General features: G+C 33.2%; 1 protein-coding gene across 11 annotated transcripts in view; it reads right to left on the reverse strand.

Annotated features, from left to right (window-relative positions):
- GRIK2 (glutamate ionotropic receptor kainate type subunit 2) overlaps positions 1-17596 on the reverse strand; it is a 371621-nt gene that overhangs the window by 122940 nt on the left and 231085 nt on the right. For 10 of the 11 annotated variants that reach the window (XR_005858537.2, XR_006938767.1, XR_005858538.2 and 7 more), the window contains one exon: positions 10358-10581. Coding sequence is in view for 8 of the 11 variants with exons in the window: in XM_040697879.2 (XP_040553813.1) it covers positions 10358-10581 (224 nt within the window). In the remaining 3 variants the exon portion in view is untranslated. Of the gene's footprint in view, positions 1-10353; positions 10582-17596 lie in introns of those variants that run through there. The other variant, XM_046939222.1, reaches the window with a different exon arrangement.

Genomic DNA, 17596 nt, shown 5'->3' on the forward strand with positions numbered 1-17596 from the left:
ATTATGCTAATGAAAAATTTCCATATGGTGTAATTCACTCCTTGTAAGAATGATACATCTGTTGCTAAAGACAGACTCCTGAAAATATTCTATTAAAACAATTTAAAAAAAAAAAAAAAAAAAGATGCTCACCTTGGTTCTTATTCCTGAAAATGCACAATTAACTTTAACCCAAAGCAATCTCATTACCATTAGAATTAACATGAGGTGACTTACATGTATAAAACAAAAACTTTTGAGGACACACTACTGGTTTATTTTCTGCAACAAAAACAATTACCACACTTCTTTTTTCAAACTAAATTCTAATCAAGTCTTGGTGGTTAAATGATTGCTACTGTAGTGACTTAGAAACTGAAGGCTAGAATAAACTGGATAAACTCCTGACTAACAACTAAATATGAAGTACAAGCAGTTGATAAATAATTCTCATATTTCTGCCTATAGACCTTTTACGGAACAAGCTTACTTATCTTCAGATTTTGAATATCACTTACAGTCAATAAATATTCCCTAATTATTCCCCCTCCCCCCCTCTTTGCATACATTTCTATTTTAAAGCATAACATTTAAACATCCCCAAATCTAATATTTTCCTACAGTAAAAAAAAAAAAAAAAAAAACCACCTCACACCTCTTTTTGTTACCCAGGCTTTCCCATCCTTCAGTTAATGCTTAAACCAGAGAACTCAAAAGAAAACTTTGAAATACTCTCCTGCAGAAACTAGTCTACATCCAAAGATCTGTAGATAGGATTTTTCTCAAAGTTAATAACCACCATATCATATCAGCTTAATTTTCAGTACTTTATGTCTCCCTCTTTAATTAGGTTATATAATGAAACCCATTGTATATGGGTCCACATATTTATAAGAAAAAAAAACATTTTTATATGTTTGGCACATTTAGCATTAAAATTGTCTGTCAGACCTTATAGATATTCTTACCCGGTACTTCTCTGTGCTTAAGAGAGAAAATATAGCTATGTTTCTGGCACTCCAGAAGCAAAACAAGTAGAAATCATGACTCCTAACATCCCATCATATCTCTATAACCCCTACATTTTTATTCAGGAAGCCTTTTGCTTCAAGATGTTTTAAGCATGATGCATATCTGAAATGCCTTAAACAAATAATACTTATTTGCATAAGCTTTTCTGTTCTATTTTTGGAGAAAAAACAAAAACAAAAAACCAACAGAAGGTCAACTGATGGTCAAATTCATTTACTGATCCATCTACTGGATTTCCATCCAGTAATCTGTAAATTTAGCCACTGATGATACTGGCAAAGGAGTCAATCAGTTAATTTGCACACTTTTAAATTACCTTTTGAATCAAATTACTAACTGTATCTTTTGATTGTCATAGTTTCTCTGACCCTTATTGACTTTATTCCTGTTCCACTTGTTCGTGTGTTGTTTTCTTTCTTTAGGTTACAGGACTACATTGTTTTACAAATTGCATGTGAAAAAAAATTATTATGCATTATGGCAAGAATAACAATTTCCTTCTCCACAATAAAACTATGTATGACAGAGTAAATACAAGCAAAACAAAACAAAACAATAAAGCAAAAGAAATCCACCAACAACAACAAAACAAAAAAACAAAAACAAAACACCAATATAAACAACAAAAACAAAACAAAGCCAGTAATCCTCCCATCAATTCTTATTCCAAACAGAAGAGACTCTGGTCTTTCTTAAAAGCACAGCTTTAGCTTGAAAACGCTTGGACTCTTCTGTAGAGGAATCATTCTTTTTAGGCATATTTAAGAGTGTTCCATTCCCTGATTTGCTGACAAAATACAGAAAACACCAAGTCAAGATCTCTCTATCACTCCATAGAGATAATCTCTATACTCTTTTCACTTCACACAGGTGACTCTAAAATATTCTTTTCTTGTAGTGTATGTGTTGATAATTACCAAGGGCTTTTAAAATAAAGTCAAATCATTGCATACGTTACTTCAAAAATTAAATGAAGATATTCCTCAGATTGTTTTGTACCTTTCTCAGTAAGGAGTATGAGATTACTTACTAATGATTGGTAGCAGAGAACATATTGAGACTAACAAAATATTGTCTACATGAGACGTGACATTATTTTTGTATTGCTATAGAGCTCTTCACAAAGTAGTCTTCAAATACTGACTCATCTACCTACACGCTGTTTACCCAAGGCATTCAAAGAAAAGAAATAGATCTCTTGATTGTAGTTAAGCTCAATCACATACAGAAAGAAACAAAATTTTTATAAGAAATGACAATTTTGACTCCTGAGATATTTCCAAAACAAACTGCATTGTATGTTTATATTTTTACTTGTTCAATGTGCGAATAGTAACAGGAAACTGGACATGTAAACTCAAATATAAACATATGAGCTAGGATTACATGTGTGTGGAAAGAAATGATGATACACATAGCATAACACCTCCCAGCATCTCCCAGTGTGCTCTAGAGATGAAATGAATGCAAATGAAACTCCTGAACTGTCACAGCCTGTTTGAAACAGTGATTTAGACCAACAGTGAATGGTATTCAGGCAGATGTCAAACACTGAACTGAATGAAGCAGAAGGAACCAAACAGAACAATTCTGGTCAGTCAAAACTCAACACAGAAGCAGTCTGGGAAGAAAACATTATTTCAAAGCCTTTCAGCAAAGAATGTTTAGATGATTTACTGGTTAAAAGATTCTCTAGTTGAATCCTTTGAAAGAACTCTTAGAATTGTTTACTAGATATCTTTCTAGTGCAATGTACACGTAAGATTCTAACAGATATATAGGATTCTGATATATCTAGACAGTAAAATACTCTGTACCAACATGTAAATGAGAAAGTGAAAACAAGAAGAACCATGGTAGAAAATGAAGTTCATTGTGACTTTTGATACAAATTTCCATGAGCACCTCTCAGACTATAAAAGGTTGTGTTACAATCTTCCATCATATTTGAGGAAATATAGGTTTATAAATATGTAACACCTGCATGTAACAAGACTTTAAAAGTAAAGTCAGGATAAATATGGACAGAATTAGTTATCCATTATATTCCTGTTTTTGAACAAAGTTGCTTAAGCAATGAAAACGAGATTTCTTGATTTCATGATACTATGAGAGTTACATCTCTTAAGAATGAAGAATGATGTGATTCCATTTAGCCATTCAAAGCATCTGGGTTCTTCAATAATTAGTGATGTATTGAAGAACTTCGGGATGGCTTTCAGAAAAATGAGGGAAAGTTAAAAGAAAATATGGAAAGAGAGTTTAGGGAGTTTCTAGGTCATCTTCAACTTTACACAGTGCTAATACTGTGTACTACTGTACTCTCAATCTATAGATAGATAGATAAATAGATAGATAGATGGATAGATGGAACAAACTGCTAGAAACAGATGTGTATCACAGTTTATTATGCTAGAAATCACCAGATCTACTTTTTTGCCTCCTACCCCACTCACATTGTAACTCTGTGGAAGACAAAGATCAGCTAGATTTCCACAAAAAATAAAAAAATAGATAAATTAAATAAATTAAATTGATTTCTTGACAGAGGAATTCAGAAATGATGAGGTATGTTGAAGTAATCATCTTCAAATTAAATATGGAGATTTAGCTAATAAGGGATAACTACACCTTCTAGTAGGCTGCTAAGGTAGGTTAGTTATGACTTCCTCAGCAATCTTTAGTTAAAACAGTCACATAATTTCTGTCACTGATGTCAATGCTGATGGCAGCTTATTCTTATGTTTGATGTGTAGTAAGTAGTGTCTAGTGTGTCAGACTGATCTACTAGTAGTATAGCAAGTCTTTGAAGTATTGTTTTGCCTTTTTTCTCTTTAAAATCTGGAGAGGTTATTGATGTTAAAGAGGAAAATACAAGTTTTATTCTCTTACTAAACCTGTAACAATATTCTAATAGAAGCCATTACGTAGACTGTGAGAACTCCTGATACTTGTCTCTTCCTGAACAAATGAAAGAGATTGGAAGCATTGAAAATTGATCCAAGAGATTCCTAAGGATTTGAGAAGTGGAGTCTAAACTGGGTTGTGTATGTATATATTAGATATTCTATAAACTGGCAGTGAACCCAGATAAATCTCTTGGAGTTGAGGTTAGAGAGTTTGCATTTTCTTTCTCAGTGCCAAGATGCAACGCTTGTTGCTATGCATGTCTTTCTTTCAATCATATGTGATCATTCACAACATTTAAATTCTATACTATCAATTGCAACCTATGTCATAACTTCCCAAAATAATTATATAAGACAAGTTAGGTGGTAACCATTAGAAAGCATTATAATTCCAGTATATGTTGCATTTTTGATACAGAAAAAAAGATGAGACGTGTGCTGACCATAGAAAATTAGCCATAACACCACTACAGTTTATACAGGTTTATGGTGACACTAATGGCATATAGCACATTGAGCTCTATTTGATCAATTTAGAGTTGTCATCCACATTCTGTGAAAAGTGATATGCAGAAAAAACTGACCATAATCAGAATGTCATATGCAAGCCTTGCTTACATTTTCTAAGTGAAAAGCGTGTACTTAATAATTTGCTCACGAGTGCAAAAAATTAAGATGTAACTGAGATGTCTTTATTTTAAGGTAAGTTACTGGAATTCTATTTAACTTACAGAAATCTGAAATTAAAATTTTCAAAGTCTAAAGTAGAGGAAGAGAAATTTAGTTCAGAGTAAGAGCTTTTTAGAACCTTGAGAGATAATATTAGGATTTTTTTTTTTTTTTTTTCATAGCTACACAAGCATGTCAGTTAATAACAAGCTCTAAAACCCTCAGGGAAAAAAAAAGAAGGAAAGAAAGAAAGAAAGAAAATAAAGAGAAAAAAAGAGAAAAAATCTTCTCATGAGGTTTCTACCTGGTTCACTTGACAAAAAAATAAAAAATAAAAAAATAGTGTTCTGGAGGCTGGCATACTTGCTCTCTGCTCAAAATAAATGTGATCTCTAACATTAACAAGGATCTGCTTTTCAACTGGAGAAATTATATGAAAAAAGCAGACTACACCAAATATTTTGGAAGCATTAAACTAAGGGTCATAAGCTGCAGTTTAGTTTAACAAAAAAAAAAATATTTAAAATGATTCTATGGAACACTTTTGAGAAATGTGTGCCTTTTTTGCATGCATTTATGTTTGCCTACACATAATTTTATAGCCTAGTTGACAACATCCCCACTTGTATTACAACTAAGGCAAAACTGAATTCTGTAAGATAGCAAAAGAAGTAAATTGCAGGGTTCCCATGTGGATTGCCCTATTGGATGATAAATTCATTCCTCAAAACACCTCATAACATATGCTATAGATCTTTAGAGAGGCCTCAGGAGATAAAACTCTGGTAGGAAGAATGCTTGTTAAGAATAAAGAGCAAATATGCTGAGTTCCTCCTTGAACAAATACCAACATAGTAACTTAGTAACCAGAGTTCTATAGGAACAAGAAAAGGAGTTCCCTCTCATTCTACCCATAATTTCTTGCCATCCAGATAGTTTTAAGAGAATACTTTGAAAATTAATCTGACCATCTCAAGAACAGAAATCAGCTAGCCAAAAAATATGAAATAAAAATGAAGACTGATGAGATGTAAAAGGTTATGTATCCACTCCAGAGAGACATAATGCTCAGGCATCTGCTCAAGTCTGAAGAAGCATGGAATTCCTATGCTTCTGCACAGAGAAAATATTAAGATAAATGTGTGGAGATATTTTTAAAACTCTTCTCATTTATTACTATGTTTTATTCCAGACAGTAAGAGAAAAATATAATTTGGTGATGAGGTAATGTTCATTGTGCTTTTATCACTGCTTAAAAGAAAATGAAAAAATATTTTATAATAAATGCTTTGACAGCTGAAACCAGCACAAAGTAGAATAGCATAATTATCCTGGAAGGAGGAAAAAGCAGTAAGTCCATACAGACTGAACGTGAAACAGATAAATGTGAATTGAGCCCTTTAAAATGATAACTCATGATTCAATATTAGCAATTAAGGCTGTGAATGTAGTTTAAGCTTATTTACACAACAGAGTCACTTCAGAAAGCTTGGTACATAAACGCTCATTTAGTGGAGCATTTCGTCCAGGATAGTTTATTTGTTTCATAGCTAATCCATAAAGGTGAAACATCACCAGGAATTAAGACAGGTCACTTAAAAGTAAACTTCACTGAGATACGCAAACATAATCGCAGCAAAAAGACCTGACTACACAGAGGAATACTTAGATGTGAAGGGAATCATTTGAAAATCATGTAGAAAGTGATTGGTTACCAATATTTAGCTTGAATGCCCTTCAGTCAGGGTTTTCAGAAAAGATTCGAAAGACATAGATGTGTAAAATCATACATAATGGACTCCAAAAATCAGGGTACAATGTATGCCAACTGAAGATTATTTGTTTGCCTTTGGAAGTCATTATTTGGAAGAACTAATTAAATCAAACTTATATAGCTTTTTTTAAACGTATGAAACTGGTTTTCTTCATCATACCTATGCAGAATGGGCAGTACCCTCAGTTACCAATGCATCAGACTTTGCGAAGACCAGGAATAGGAAACACCTATGTAATACATATTGGCTAATAGAAAAAAAAAAAAAAAAAAAAGTATATACATGTCTATGAAATTGTCTGCAAAATTGGATGAAATAAGCTCATGAAACAATTAATTGCATCATCAGACAAATATGAATAGGAAATACTAATCAACATTTTTCATTATACAGATCAGAAGATGTTGTGTACTTGACAGAACTCCAAAAAGGACTTAGTGCACTTTATCGCAGTCCTAGTTTTCCTAGTTTTCATATACTAACTGTGAATTTAACTGGGATCTTAAATCAAAGAAATGAAAAGCAAACATAGAGGCAAAAAAAGATAGCAGAATAGAAATTCAACAAGATGTCAGATGGTGCAAGGCACTGCTACAAGTGACACAAAGTCATTGCTAGCTAGCATCAGAAACAGATCTGTTAATGTTGCCACAAGAAAGGTAATGCCACTGGACTTTCTCAGTTCCCAGAAAAGTAATGGGTTTAGTGCCAGGGAGACCAGGTTTATCAGTCACCAAACTGTATCATAAACAGAAGAACTTTTAGAGATTAACCAGAATAATTACTTACACTTAGTAATCACAACACAAAATGAAGAAATTTTCATATGCATGGAGAAATCATAGCCATAATTCCCAATTGGGAATGACAATTAAACACCATACACTACATAGTTAATCCCATTCAGAATGCAAGATCCATATTTTCCACAGAGATGACTGAGAGAAGCCTCCTAGCTAACAAACATTTCTCTCTCCTAGCTCTTTGTCTCAATGAGTACATTTCAGCTCTTTACATTCCAGCAATTTCAGCTCTTTACATTTAGTTCTCAAAGCGAAAGGAAAAAGCAATGCTGTACCAGATAAAGGAAAAGACTAACATAGAGGCATATATACATTTTTTCTCTTACACCTACTGTGTTACTTGATGAAAGCCTTTCAGCAATTCTCTCTCAAAGATTCTTGAACCTCTCAATAATTTTCATCTTTCCCTAAATAGAATCATATCACTAACTATTAGGTGATTTCCAAGTGCCAAAACAGAAGTGTGCTCTCTACTTTCAGTGTATGAAGCTGTATTCTGGAACTATTTGAAAGACATAGTAAAACAATAAAATTATGGTGTGCTCACAAAACATTTGACACAAAAAAGAGAGGTGTAAGTCTAACAGTAAGTGTTCTACACTGAATACTCTGATGAACTGTAATTACAGAACATCATACCATAAAAGACATACTAAATACTGCTCCAAACATAGATACAACTTATTAGGAAACACACAGTAATTATTACGAAACACTGACAGTTAAACATTCATTATGACAGGATTGTTATGAAATAAAAATATTCTCAATAGGACAGTCTAGATGGAATCTACTAATTTAGTGGCATTCAGTCCAACAGTAACACAAAATCAGGACTGAAAAGTACATCATTTGTGTAACTCTAAAATTATAATCTATACTGAAAATACATACACAACACTAAGCTGCAAAATTCTCTTCAAAATCATACTTCAGGTAATATTATCTCTCTTTACATGACAGACACATTTTGAAAATCGAATCAGTGAAAGGCTCTTTTACTTTTGAATACTTCCTTTCCTGTCTTTATTATTCAACAAGAGATTAAGTTCTTAAATCAGATCTTTTTTTCTATTTTAACTATGGTACTAGAAAATACTATTCCATATTAGAACTTGCTCTTCACTACGAAAAAAAAAAAAAAAAGAACTGTAAGTGGACTTACAAAATCCTAAGTCTCTTATTTCTAAATATGTGCTATGACTATTTGAACATACAGGATAAGAGTTATTAAAAATCTGAAGACTGATATAAACTTTGGTGTAAAAAAGGTATTTTATACAATTTTATACAAAAATAGACTCCTCTGCTCAGTATAAAACTTATTTTGTAAGGCTTTACAATAAAAATAATGATTCCAAGTATGTAAAGATTCTTTAGCACTGGTCACAAAAACAGATAACGTGAAAAGAAGTTCAGCAGTAATGGTCTACTGTGTGGTATCTCTGTTTGAAAATAAGCATTCTTTCCTATTCCATTAGTGAGATCAGGTGACTGAATACCTTAATTAAAAAAGGTTTCAAGAAAAGTGTAATCTTCCTACAGAACGTAACAAGACATAATTTCCTAGCATGAGCAAGAATTTAGCCATAAAACTCCCACTGAGAGCTGCATGACAGACACTGTACATCATGCTGAAAATGTCCTGTAGTGATAACAGTAGGGTTAAAACTTTTGGACATACTCATCAATATATTACACACGATGTTTCATGACATAATATTTGTGATTTATGCTCAATTGTAAATTCTCTGCTTTCAGACATACGTGTATTACAGAAACACCTCAGGAATGAGTTTATGGTTTAGTTATACAGTCCACTAATATATATTGTTCTTTCAAAGGATTTTCAGTGTATACATGGCTCATTAAAGAAGACTTTTAAGGAAAGTACAGAAACTTAATTGTTACAGAATGTGTTTCAGTGTTATCTATGTTGCTGCAATATCTTATGCACTTTATGGACAAGTAATCTTGCTAAATTACTGATAAAATGTCTCCTAGAAATATTACTTTTTTCTTTACTACAGAAACAATACAACCTATGTGGAATGAAGCATACAGCATCAAGGAAAGATGGAGAACCCTTATATCAACCACAGCACAACAGAGAGGAAAATATTAAGAGAAATACTGTGTACCAAATAATGAAATCTTGAGGTTGAAGTGAAATTATGTTATTTGCAACATTTGTGCCTAAAAATCATTGCTACAGAAAAAAAAAAATAATAATAATAAAAAAATCTTTTATTAAATGAATAATTCCTTTTTAAAGGAAAGACAGCATAGTTTATATTTATTTGATTCAAAAAACTATTTAAAAGTGACTTCTGAGAGGAATCTGCAAAAAATATTACTTTTTATATCCCCAGGAACTGGTGATTGATTGTTCTGAATATTTTTTTTTCTGTCACAGCAAGACTCAAAGTTATGACATATATTTCTGTGAGCATCTGGAGTCAGTTTCAATGAAAATCTAAATATAATGAGAATTTTTAACAGCTAGGGATGTCTTCCTGTTTATCTATATTGAAGAAAACAGATAAAAAGTAGTTAAAAAGCAAGAAAGCCCTATAATGCCTTTTAAACATAACTTTAGAATATAGCAATTGTACTGAGGTCCTTAACTCTGGAAACTTTCTTCCAAACATATTCCAATCTAGGACTCTAAATCATATGTAATTTTTATCTAGCATACAGTTAAAAACTAATTCTGCTACCCTACTTCTAAGACACTAATCTATACCAATTAATTTATTTGGTTTTTTAACATGTGGCAGCCTAATTTGGACATAAAGGATTAACATGGGCAGCTAAGTATTGAATTTGAGATTAAGCAAGACAGCAACAAACAAAATTATACTAACAAAATAAAATGTGTTGGTCCCTTTCTCTCTAAACACAGCACAAATGAGAAAATACATTACATAAACTTGCTAATATCTTTGAATTTGTAAATAAAAGATACAACCTAGCTAGCAATCTCAATACTTGGTGGCATAACAAAGTGGAGATTTAGAACGGCAGTGCAGAAAATAGTGAGAACCCTCATCATTAATTATTTTTCTGTACATCACAAAGTTAAAATATAAGAGTATGAAAGTAAGAAAGTTTTGTGACTTTTGACAATTATTAGTAAGAAAAAAGATTATAACAATTGCCAAAAAAATCACAAAAGTTGACATGTTACCTGGCTATGACAAAGAGCACACAACTGACACCCAAGTAAGCCAGCAGAATATACATCCAGATATCAGGGGAGAGAGGATTCAGGAAGGAGAAGACGCCCGGGTTTGTACCATTGGGCTTGCGGTACAAAATACTTATTCCAAGAGTCATAAACGGCTTGGAAAAGTCGATGACTTTCTCACGAACATAGGTAATTGCCAATGGTGCAACTGCAAGGTCAGCTTTCTGTTGACAGAAATACAAAAAGAGAAACAGGTCATAAGAAGTCAGAAGAAACAGGTTGAAGAAGAAATTCAGATTACACAAAACACAAAGTTCATCAAAGAATAGTTTTGTTCTTTCACAAATAAGGCTGAAATTTAAGACACTACTATACCTACTAGTAAGAATGCAGATTTATTCTACATCTTTTTGAACTTCCCAGAACATACGTATCAAGATATATCTTTATCTCTTATCTTTATCTCTTTTTCACTGTGCTCTGTAGAAGCTGATGTAATTGTGAAGGAGTTGTGAATATGCTTGCGCAAATGTAGGACCAGGAAGATGTTTTGTTCATTTTAATGTAAACGTAATAGTACAAAATGAAGATTATTTTAAAATGAGAAGCTCTACAACTGACAAGTTTGTATATGTATGTAACGTAAGTTCATCATTAATATATATATTTTTTCCTCACCTGGTACTGTATATACTATTTAACACTCTCAATTCCACACGTTAGTGTATTTCAACGTTACCTTTTGTTATTGCCTATAGTTCAGTGTCCTAATGAGCACCTATCATATCATTAGATCTAATACAGCAATGCGCTACTGTATGAAAATGTGAAACTGTTGGCACTATTCATTTAATTTAGTCAGGTTTCAGTGGTCAAAAACACCACATGCACTTCATTTTCATTGGTATTCAGAACTTGCTGGTACTAAGCAGATTTACAAGGCTTCATTTCACAGCAGCTGAGTTTTCATGTCTTGCATATTATTGATGATAGACTAGATGATGCAGAAAGAAAACAGGAAAATGCAAACATAAAGCTAATTTTGATTAAAAATTATAGGGCAACACAAAGAAGTTTGTGAAACAAAAATAATTAGACTGACAGAAAAGTATCAGTCCTTACCCTTAGAGTCTGAAGCCAAGTCAGAAGATATAGGTACCCAAAGAAAGAGAAAATACTGCCACTAGCAGTTCTGGATTTTGGTCATAAAATATGAACTGAGCCTTTACAAATAACAAATACTTTCTTTTAAGAAATACTGTTGGAAATTCAACCCTTGATCATCAAAGCTGTATACGTGTAAATGTAAGTTGTTGCAAGTATCTCCAGTGGAAAAAAGCTCTAAGAAATATAGCATTAGGATAAATAATGTATTTTTCATATGACAGAACAAGACAATCAGATACTCCAGTCTAGGAGGCATAGGCCCAAAATACAGATCCTTATCCTGCTATCTTAGAATTATCTTCAGAATTGAGAATGAACAACATAGTCTGCAACAGGGACAGATGTGGGAGTGGGGAGACCTCTCTACCAGATTATATGTCCAGATATGGGTCTCTGATTATAATCTTTTTTTTTTAATATGCTCAATCATCCTGCCGTCATTTCATATACTTTGTCTTATATTCTCTTAACAAGTCCACAATCTGTGAAAAAATTGCAAGGAACCAGGTAACATTGCTTTTACCTGGTGCTATCATACACTCTATGGTGTGAAGAAAATATTTGTATATATCAGTTATCTGGTTAAATTCTAACTCCTTAAATTAATTATAAATATTAGTTAAGAGTAATTTCTTATGTTTTGTTTAAGAAGGTACAGTATGAATGCAGCATATGATGAGCTATTTTCAGATAATGACAGAGTAATTTATGTTGAAAGGGCCATTTGGAGTACACCTAATTCAACTTCCTGTTCAGAGCAAGACCAATTTAGAAGATCAAACAAATAACATAATTTTCTGATACTGCAGAAAACAACATGTAAGAGTGATTCCCTGAAACTTATACTTTCTCACTGCAATTGCTACAGATAAAATGTACCAAGTGGAGGTAATATATTCAATGTCAAAAGAAGCAAAAGGAAATGGAAATAATCTTATTCTAAAGTTTCTACATGATTGTGGTGTCTATGAAGTCAGAATTCATAATTTCAGATAAAATACAAACAAAAAGTAAGAAAAACAGAAGAAAATGCATTCATCCTTATACTACTTCACACACAGCACATTAAGTTCAAAGAATGATCTGTAAATTCAAGATAAAAATCATTTTCATTATGCCAACTATCTTTGTCAGTCTGACTTCTGCACAGAACTTGTAACTTCACAGATCTAATAACACCAGTTCCACTGTCCAAACAGATAACAATGTTGTACACTTTCTAAAGTCAAACAGAGGGTAAAAATATGTTAACAAGTAGATTGATTTTGCAAAATATGTGTACTGTTTCATGCCTAGTGTTAGCATTTTTCAGATTTAGTTTACTAGTGACTGTAAGTAGGATATCTCTTCCTGACACGTGGCAAAACTGGAGCTGGGTAAACATTACACAAAACACAAAATACAGCTAGAATGACTGACATGAAAAGTATAATATTGCAAAAATTAATCATTTTGCTTATCAGATATATTTTATCTCCAAAATACTCAATTATCTCGGTAACTATTTCATTCATAACTGAATGTAAGAGAAATAAGGAGTATAGTTTCCAGGAGTGCATTATCAGGGTCTCCTACAGTCTTCTACAACAGAGATATACAAATAAGATAATTATTTTAGTTAATGTCTCAGGATGAAATGGGAATGAATGATGTAAATTTAGAATTTTGTCCATCTAAAGGAAGACAAACAAATGGATACATCTTAAAATGGTTTTCCATAAGTTCTTTAACAAATAATTCTTCATTCACTTAATAACAGAACCATGTATGACTGTGTTTTAGAGGAAAAAAAGCTTTATCTGAAAGCATAATCCTAAATAGCACTTATTCTTGACTTTAGAGTAGTTAAGATAAAGGTTTTTTTACGACAGCATCTTAAGACTGATGAAGATAAGCTAGTTGCTGTAGGAGTGAAATTTTGCCCCAAATAAAAGTTACAATAGCAATTAGAAGCAAGTATGTCTGACAAGGACCTTCCAACATAAAATGTAGTCCTGGGCAGAATAGAATAGCTGTAGCAACACAAAGAGTAACCATATCATGCAGTGAAGTTACACACTACAGGCAATAATGCCACAGTAGGCAGCAGGGACAGGAGGAAAATGCTACTCAGTAAATTCTTACTTTAATTATATCAAGCATGAGGAAATCAGAATCCTGTATTCACTCCATCATGCAAAGATATGGCATGATAAACCCAAAAATAGCACTCATATTCTTTGTCTATCTATCTGAGTAATACGTCAAGCACAGAGAGATATGCTCGAACAAGGAAGAGAATGTCCAGGAGGACAAAAAAAAAGCAGAATTTATCATTTTTATAGGAAAATGTTCAGTCAGCTGAATCACTGGCAGCTATTTCCATCCTGCTTTATCAAAGTGCCTTCAAGATTTAGAATACTATTTTGAATAGTTTATTTTTTAATAGCACTTAATCTTCAGTCTTTGTTCTCCATCTTAAAGGATGATATTTTCTTCTTTCATATTACTATAAGTACTCGGTGCAGTCTACTTTCTACATTACTGTAGAAATCTACAAGAAAGGAGGATTGCTAGGTTCTGTTTGTGTTACATTAAAATTCTGCATACTCTGTTTACTTCTCCTCTGTGGGAAGGTTTCCTTGTCGTAACTACTATAACAATTATTTATAAACTATTATAATTATTATTATAAATAATAACAAAAATTAATTTAGAGAACTCCATAGAATATGAAATAAAAGTGTTTTTGTACTACAAATCTTATCATAGAATATCATACAGTTGTTTATATATATTTAATTATAAATAATGGCTAACAATATCAGTCTTATTATCCAAAAGCATTGGCATAAATTTGTGGGAAAAAAAAACAAACTTGAACGATCTAGCATTTTTATGCACTAGATCTTAATTTAGCTGTACTCTGCCTAGGGTATGTGTAAGCTAACTCATTTGAAAAATGTGTAACAGTTAATTAAATTCAATAAAGCTTATCTAATAGAATTACAGAATGGCTTGGGATGGAATGAACCTTAAAGGTCATCTACTTCCAACCCTTCTGTGCTGGAAGGTGTAGGGATATCATTTACTAGCTCAGGATGCCCAGGGCCCCATCCGACCTGGTCCTGAACACTCCTAGGGATGAGACATCCACAGCTTCTCAGGGCAGCCTGGTCTAGTGCTTCACCACCCTCCACCCTCTGATTTCTTCTGAATATCTAATCAAAATCTACCCCTTTTCTGTTTAAAACTGTTACACCTTGTCCTATCACTACATACAACGGTAAAAACTCTTTCCCTATTCTCCTTCATCATCACAGAATCATAAAATTGTTTGAATTTGAAGAGACCTTTAAAGATCTAGTCCAACTCCCCTGCAATGAAAAGGGAGATTTACTGCTAGATCAGGCTGCTCAGAACCTGGAAGACTGCAGTGAGGTCTCTCTGGAGACCTTCTTTATACCAAACCCAAATCTCTCAGCCTGTCTTCGTAGAAGAGGTGCTGCAGCCATCTGATCATCTCTGCGGCCCTCCTTTGGATCCACTTCAACAGTTCCAAATATTTCTTGTATTTCAGAACTCAGTACCAGTTGCAATACCCCAGGTGAAATCTAATGAGGGAGGAGCAAAGGGAGGTAATCACCTCCCTCATTCTGTTGGTCATACCTTCTTTTGACGCAGCCAAGGATTTGGTTGGCTTTCTGGGCTGCAAGTATGTGTTGCTGGGTCATGTAAAACTCTTCATCCATCACCCAGTTTGTACTGATGTCTGGAATTGCACTAGTCAAGGTGCAAGTTTTACACTTGGCCTTGCTGAACATCGTAAGTTTCCCACGAGCCTACCTCTCAAGCCTTTCAAGATCTGTCTGGATGGTATCCGTTTCCTCCAGAGTACCAACTACACCTCTTACCTTGGTCATCTGCAGGCTTGTTGAGGGTGCATTCAATTCCAACATCCATGCTAAGGATACTAGCATAAACTTATTAACAATCAGCTTTAAGAAAAATGAAGGATTTTCCCACACCACACTGCAGATGCTGCTTAAAGGGACTACTCCTCCCTACCATGCCACAGTAGCCTTTTCTGGGACTTGCTTGGAGTTACACATAAGATTTGTAAGCCCAAAATTAAAATATATTATTTCTTGGTTCCACAGAATATGGTGGATACAACTGCACTTATTGCTGGTGCCTGGCTCCAGTCTATTCAGGCACATTTGAGTGATATTTGAAATCATGCTGCCACTGTAATCTGAGCTTCTTTGTCATCAAAACTCCAAACTATGCAGATTTTAAGAACAACTAACAGGATTAGTTCAGCGAACAGCAATGATACTGCTTAAATGATAGCTCTTCATAACTGACCCATTTTTTCTTATTATTATGCTGTAAAAATAGTAGAAGTGTAGATATTATGGTAGCTTTCTCTTTATATCTCAGAATTATTAAATCAGCAGTTCTCTGGAGGGTTGGAAAGATGATTTTCAAAGTAACTTTAAAATTTTCAGACATGGAACTGACAGGTTCTGAATGCTGCTCTTGAGATTTTGAAAGTGATTCATTATTGTTCTGTCCAGATAAACTACCAAAAATCTAGTAAAGATCATCAATTATAATGAATTTTAAGAATAAATTGAGAATTTGTATATTGTAAAATTTTTTACAAGATAATTTCAGAATAACTGCGTAGAATATTTTTCAATACCAGTCCAGTTAATTAAAAATAAATTAATAAATAAATTCAACAAAATACATCTAAACGAGCCTTTTATTTTTAACATAGAAACAATCATGCCTTAAACACAATTTTTATAGTTGAGAACATATTTTTGGCACTAAAATGTTTTCTCTCAATAACATTGTTGTGTACATTTCTAAAGCAGAGCAAGAAGTAAAAAATCTTTCTTTAAGCTTATATTTCATTTTTTTTAAAACTTGACAGCAACATTAAAGGCAACTTCTAACCTTTTTTTAAAAAAACTTTATGGCTTTTTATGTACGAAACCTCATCTCAGTATGTCAGTTAGTTATACAGTGCCCTGGGCAATACATTTCTAACAAGTGTATATAATGCTTCCCCATTTCTTCTGGCACTTTATTAATATCAGGCCACACACCTGATACGTAATATATGGCAGTTCTTTAGAGGCACATGTATGCAGTCATTTGGTATATGCATGCACAAGGTCTGCTCTTGTTAATAATGCCTTCTATTTTATTATGTTGACCCACATCAGAAGCAGATGTTAGTGGTAAGGCAGTAGAGGTTAAACTTTCCCACCAGTATTCCATTACATTTTGTTGACATGTGACAGATGGCAGCTGAGGTGAAGTCCAACAAAATAGTGACTAACTATTAAACTATACGTTTAAAAAAAAAAAAAAACCTGCACCCATTGACATTCATCAACATTTACAGAGAGCAAACAGTAGTATGAGCACAGTGAGGTAGTGGCTGGTATGTTTCAGCAGTGGGAACTGTGACAGTGGGTCACCTAGCTGGTGCAGATTTTTAGAAGCAGAGCAGGCTCTTGTTAATTACTGATGAAAATGTATAGCTAACGATGGTGACTGTGTTGAAAAAATACTGTTCTGTAGAGGAGAATTTGTTCTATTAAATGGTGTTAATGTACTTGTACTGGTTGAAGTTTCCAGGGAAATAAATAGGAGGTATTACTTTTGGAGCAACCTATGTATGTGTGGATGTATATTAAGTATTTCACATACAGGATTCTCAGGAAGAGAATTAGCTCATCTTTAGAAGTTGCCACACCTTATGGCTAATCAGGCTCTTAGAGGTAAGGAAAAATTTGACTGTAAAGAAATGCCAAACCACTTTGGCAAAGTAACTTTACTTTCTTCCCAGCACGCACAGAAAATATCAGATACCAGTTTCATTTCATGTATTTTGGACTTAAGTGAGGCTGTGCAGATAGTTTCTCTTTTCCTTTTTAACTCTGAATTTTTTTTAAATTTTCTTAAACAAATAACTTGTCTTTGATGCTACAAGTTTAATAGATCAGAGTTGACACCTCACAATTCCTCAAATGGTATGTGTGATATTGTATTCTGGGCATTATTCCCAGGGAC

This window comes from Gallus gallus, chromosome 3, assembly GCF_016699485.2.
Source record: "Gallus gallus isolate bGalGal1 chromosome 3, bGalGal1.mat.broiler.GRCg7b, whole genome shotgun sequence".
In the NCBI taxonomy this organism is placed as follows: Eukaryota; Metazoa; Chordata; class Aves; order Galliformes; family Phasianidae; genus Gallus; species Gallus gallus.